Below are 5,310 nucleotides of genomic sequence, written 5' to 3' on the forward strand. Positions count from 1 at the left end.
CTCTGCAAAGATCCGTCTCTCACAAAGAAGGAGTGTTGCAAAATGGCTGCCATTTCTACTGCAGGAGGAGTGCCCTTTAATTTGCGCCCCCCTCGCCCCGCAGCGACTGGGAACCGTTCCCCTCTACCAGTTGCTAGGGGCGCCAGGCGCACAATAGGCCGGCGCCACTGAATTTCCGGTTTGGGGCGCACAAAGGGCGTTGCACGATGAAATGATGTCAGGATCTGCACGCGCAGCTGAGCGCGCGCAAAGGCTTTGCGCTGCCACTAAATCTTTACTGAAGTTGGGGAGAGGCGCAGATCGCACTGCGCCCGGCCGCTAGCCGCCTAGCGCCCCACATCTCCTCCTCCTAAGGCGCTAGCGGCTGGCGCAAACAACTGAATTTCTAGGCCAAACTCTTCGCTGAAGCGAGTTTATTGGATAAGATCACATTAATCAAACATACATTGATTATTAAAGTACAGCAGATCTGTAGAAAAGCTGGAACAGAAGGAGATTCATGCAATTCTCTCTGCATTAGAATGCCATGTTAGCCCCAGTAGAAACAACCCAAGTCGCAGTCTGTAAACTCTGCTTACAAGGTTACACTTTGCTGTACAGTATTTCCCAGACCACAAAAATGTTCACATCTACTTACGTTGTATAATTTGCTGCATTAGAATTTTGCAAAAGCTGATTGTGGCGTGAAAGATATCGAGATGACCATGCACGTAGTGAGATGCAAGATTATTTTGGTGATGTGAAAGACTCAGAATTCATGAACATCCCAGAATTATAAAAGTCTTCAGCACCCTGAAATAACTCTGGACATCACCACTGCCGGGGAGGCTGATTCAGTTTATTCTGTGACCATTAACCAGGGGCTGGGGAAACAGTATATGGACGGGTGGAATGATGGATACTGTGGTGCTCAGAGGGAATAGTAACTAGGTAAGACGGTGTGTACGAGTTGCTGAAAGAGTGGTATAAATAGCAACAACTGGGGATAGTAGATGCATTTGGGACTATGGGGTGGTGATTAATGGGGCAGCTGGATAGGGGGAGAAGAGTAGAGTGCTGTATATTTAAGGCTCCCTGTGGGATTGATTACTTGGGCCTATAGTTGTAACTAAGAGTGGAGTGGACACTGCACACTACTGGCATTTTGTAATAATGGAAATAATTTTATTTCTCCTATAACTATGACGTTAATGGCCACTGAATAAATAACAGTGTCACACAACCTGATATCTTTCCTCAAAGCCCCTGTTAACATGTTGGTTGAATCATCATGGTGACATTCTGGATGTTTGTTCCAGCCCAGTATGGGTACCTGTGATTCAAGTACACATTTCCACAGGCGTCAAACCACCATCCACCACGACTAGAGGCACAATTACGCCTGGAGTTATCATTATCTCTATCCTTTGTACTAAATTTCTGGTTATCAATCATTGCATTGGTTATAAGTTGGGTCATTCGGTCAACAACATTCCCAGAGAATCTGCCAAGTCTGATCACATATTGCCCATTCTCAGGTTCTATGTAAAAAGAGGCATATTCTGCATATCTAGTAACCCGTCTATTGTCTGTAAACTCTATTCTCAGTTTGTATCTAGCCTGCTTGGTCAGAAGGTAGATATACTCATTGCCCAGCCAGTGATCACCCACTATATCACCAAAGCCAAATTTGTATGTGGTCCAGCTTTCTGGCCAGGTGATCGTGCTGCTTCTGGTATTTTTCTGAATCACTGTCCAGCTATCGTTGCGTCTCATGACACAGTTGACCACAAGTAGTGGGGATCCTACAGGCTTGATGACGTAAAGCCCTGAAGTAGCCCTTTTGTTCTTTTGTTGAATCTCTCCGCAGTCATGTGGCACTAAAGACAAACACAGTCATGTCATCAGTTTTATTCCATACACCACAATCCTGCATAGATACAGGAGAGCTCGGTCTCTGGTCACCCTCAGACAGTAGCAGAGTCTCTTAAATAAATACAATACTCTAAAAGAGTCCTGACTGTACCTCTTTTTATAAGAAAAGTCAAGGATAAAAAAGACCAAAGGGAATTAAGCTCATTGAAGCTTATCATCTGGTATCCTAATTCTCTCATTACAGTCTCTAATGTATTATTGCATTACTTTGCCTGTGAAACTGGTCCAAGTATTTATTTATCTTTCTGCAAAGAAGTTTATTCTAAACTAACAACAGGAAATGCTGTAAATACTCAGCAGGCCAGGCAGCATCCGTGGAGAGAGAAACAGAGTTAACGTTTCAGGTCTGGGACCCTTCATCAGAACTGGAAAAAGCTGGAGATGTAACAGATATTAAGCAGGTGCAGAGACAGGGGGGAGGGGGGGTGGTTAAGAGGGGAGGAAGGAATTGAAAGAACATCCTGTACTTTTGTAAGAGGCAGGAAAGATAAAATATTGCAAATGGGAGTGGCAAAAATCATACTGCATGAAAAATGGGGGCAGGGATAATTATCTGAAATTGTTGAACTCAATGTTGAGTCCAGCAGGCTGTAAAGTGCCTAATCGAAAGATGAGGTGCTGTTCCTCGAGCTTACGTTGAGCTTCATTGGAGCAATGTAGTAGGCCGAGGACAGAGAGATCAGAGCGGGAGTGAAGCGGTGAATTAAAGTGACAAACGGAACTCCCGTTGGCGAGAAGAGCAGAACTTCTTCAAGGTGGGCATTCCTAGAAGAGAGGTGGCAGTGAACCAAACACTAAGATAATAGCAAAATACTGCGGATGCTGGAAAACAGAAAATGCTGGAAATACTCAGCAGGCCAGGCAGCATCCGTGGAGAGAGAAACAGAGTTAACGTTTCAGGTCTGGGACCCTTCATCAGAAATTTATTCTAATATCTGTTTTAAAACTATTTCTCACTCATTTAAATCCATGCCCTCTGGCCCTCAATCCTGGTTTATTGAAGTAATAATCTGTGTTTAGCTGGTATGTAACATATTTTTGTTAGACCTCAGTGAGTTCATCCCTTTACTATCTGGTCTTTAGACCTCTAATCTTTTTTCACAGCTCATCCGCTTTACGCTGGAAGCAGACATGCTTCCCTCTGCATCCAGTTCAGCACGTGTATATGATTTTGGGGACTGGAAGTATGTAATTGAACACAAGACTCCATGTAGTCTGCTCAGTGCAGTACTGAGCCCCCAGAATAACCTCTGTAGACTTGTTCTCTACTGTCCTGTCTGTTTATTTAAAAAAAAAATATTTACAAATTTGAAAAATATGCCATATTGTCTTGATTGTAAACGTGATGAGTTAAATATTACTCCCATGACGCTTTCTTAGTCTTCCTTTGCCAATTCCTTCTGATTCATTGTATATTTATGGTGCATATTCTTTCAAACAATATGCGTTACTTTACACATCAGTATTGAATTTCATCTGCCATTTATCTGCCCAATTGAACACATTTTCCTAACGAATTCTGTAAATCGTTTGTTCCATCCTCTATCTCTATTGTTCTATCTTAGTGCTGTCAGCTAGTTTTATTCAAGAAGTGAGAGAAAGATAAACTGGTTAAAGATTGACCTATTAGTCTAATGTCAAAAACCATTAAAAAGGCCAAGGATTTAGGCTTTTATAAATATGAATGTAGAGTACAAGAGTAAAGAAGTAATTATAAAATTGTAGAAAACATTGGTCAAGCCACAGATAATGTATTTGCAGTTTTGGATGCCATGTGCAGTATCTACAGCTTCATTGAAGCCGCAGAAACGGCATGATTCACCAAAATAATATGAGGGCTACAAAACTATAGTTAGGAGGATAGGCTTGGTGTCAATGTTCCCCCTAATTTTTTTTTGGTTGCGCGGCCCCTTTAAGGGGCTGCACAGCCCATTCAGCGTAAGCCGGTCCTGGGCTGCGTGGGACCAGTAGAGAACTGCACGGCCGCGCAACTTAGAGGGAACGTTGCATGAGATACCAGGACAATTTCCACTGAAGCAGAAAAGGCTGAGGAGATTTAACGGGGGTGTTTAAAATTATGAAGGGCAATCCTTTTACAATTAGCTAGACCCCATCTGTATTCAGTTCTGGGCACTGCACCTCAGGAAGGAGGGGGTGCAGTACAGATTCACCAGGCATCATCTAATCGAGTGGTGGAACAGGCTAAAGAGGGTGAACGGCCTACTCCTGTCCCTAAGTTCCTATATCTTGCCTTCACAGTGTACTTGGGTTAAGACAACTTGGAAAATAGCACAGTCGGAGAAAACTCTGTTTCCGTTTCCATTCTGGCAGGATAAATCTCTTTACACTTGGCCCCCTCTAGTTGAGTATTGCTGTAGGTATGTTATGCTTGACCCTCTACTGGCCAGGATAGCATCTCCCAGTGGTGGCTCTGGTGATAAGGAGGGCAGAAGTGGGGCCCCAGTGTTCTGTTCTGTTCTGCTACTCCCTGTAAAGTTTGGAGACCTTGGGATCTTTGCCTGTGGCTGGGCTGTGGTTCCCATGATTGTGCGAGAGAGCTGGTGCCTCCCGCCTCTCTTCCTCCATTTTACCTCCTTCCTTGCATTTGTCCCAGGACTGACCAATTTAGACTGTTCGCCAGAGTGAATCAGAACCCATTCCAGACAATGCAATAATAAACCCCAAGTGAATGACGGCACTAATGTGAACAGGATCATTATCAGTAGAAGATTCAGAAATACGAGTGACTGGTGCTGATGCTCATATTTGTAATAATATTTCTTACCTGCTGAAATTGTTGCCACTAAAAGTAAGAGGAAGAAACTAATCTGAAAGAGAGTTCCTTGCTCCATTTTCATCATTCTCCTGGAAAGAAAAGATCATTCATGAGACTCCACGCCAGGAACCTTGTAAAATTTATCCTATAGTAGACTTGGCTTTACTCACATCAGAGAGGCACGCATCCGCTGCAGAGCTGCCAGAATAATGCAGGGTTACTGAGTCACATGACCCTCCATGCAGCAACACGCTGCTTTGTACACGTGTTTAAACATATATTCAGAGTTCTGCCCAGGATGCCCCTTCCATTTCTACAGTAAATGAAGTGCTGACTCTCCTGTTGCTGGTGATGCTGCAACCTACCTGGGATCATTTTAAACTTTTAGTTTAAAAAGTTTACATTTAAAAAGGCAGCTGTTTACAGTTATACTGTGGCAGCTCTGAAGCCCAAGTAGTGTCAGATTGTCTCCTCAAGGTGATTTCACATCGTTTGCTAAAATTCAATGCTCCATCAGACAGACTATTCATTGCCCAGTTTTATGCAGTATAACTAAGCCATAAATTATTCATTACAATACAACCCACTATCTATAAACGTGAGCTCATCCAAAACTCTGC

General features: G+C 43.3%; 1 protein-coding gene across 1 annotated transcript; it reads right to left on the bottom strand.

Moving 5' to 3' along the window:
• Nucleotides 1-398: 398 nt before the first annotated feature.
• LOC147102145 (fibrinogen-like protein 1-like protein) lies at nucleotides 399-4,799 on the bottom strand. Its single transcript, XM_085965075.1, has 2 exons — nucleotides 4,700-4,799; nucleotides 399-1,859 (listed from the first exon to the last, which is right to left on the bottom strand). The coding sequence occupies exons 1-2, from the start codon at nucleotides 4,773-4,775 to the stop codon at nucleotides 1,249-1,251; spliced, it is 687 nt and encodes a 228-aa protein (XP_085821201.1). The 5' UTR covers nucleotides 4,776-4,799; the 3' UTR covers nucleotides 399-1,248.
• Nucleotides 4,800-5,310: the final 511 nt, after the last annotated feature.

Source organism: Somniosus microcephalus, chromosome 22 (assembly GCF_052327205.1).
Source record: "Somniosus microcephalus isolate GS21.2 chromosome 22, FLI_Smic_1.0, whole genome shotgun sequence".
NCBI lineage: Eukaryota > Metazoa > Chordata > Chondrichthyes > Squaliformes > Somniosidae > Somniosus > Somniosus microcephalus.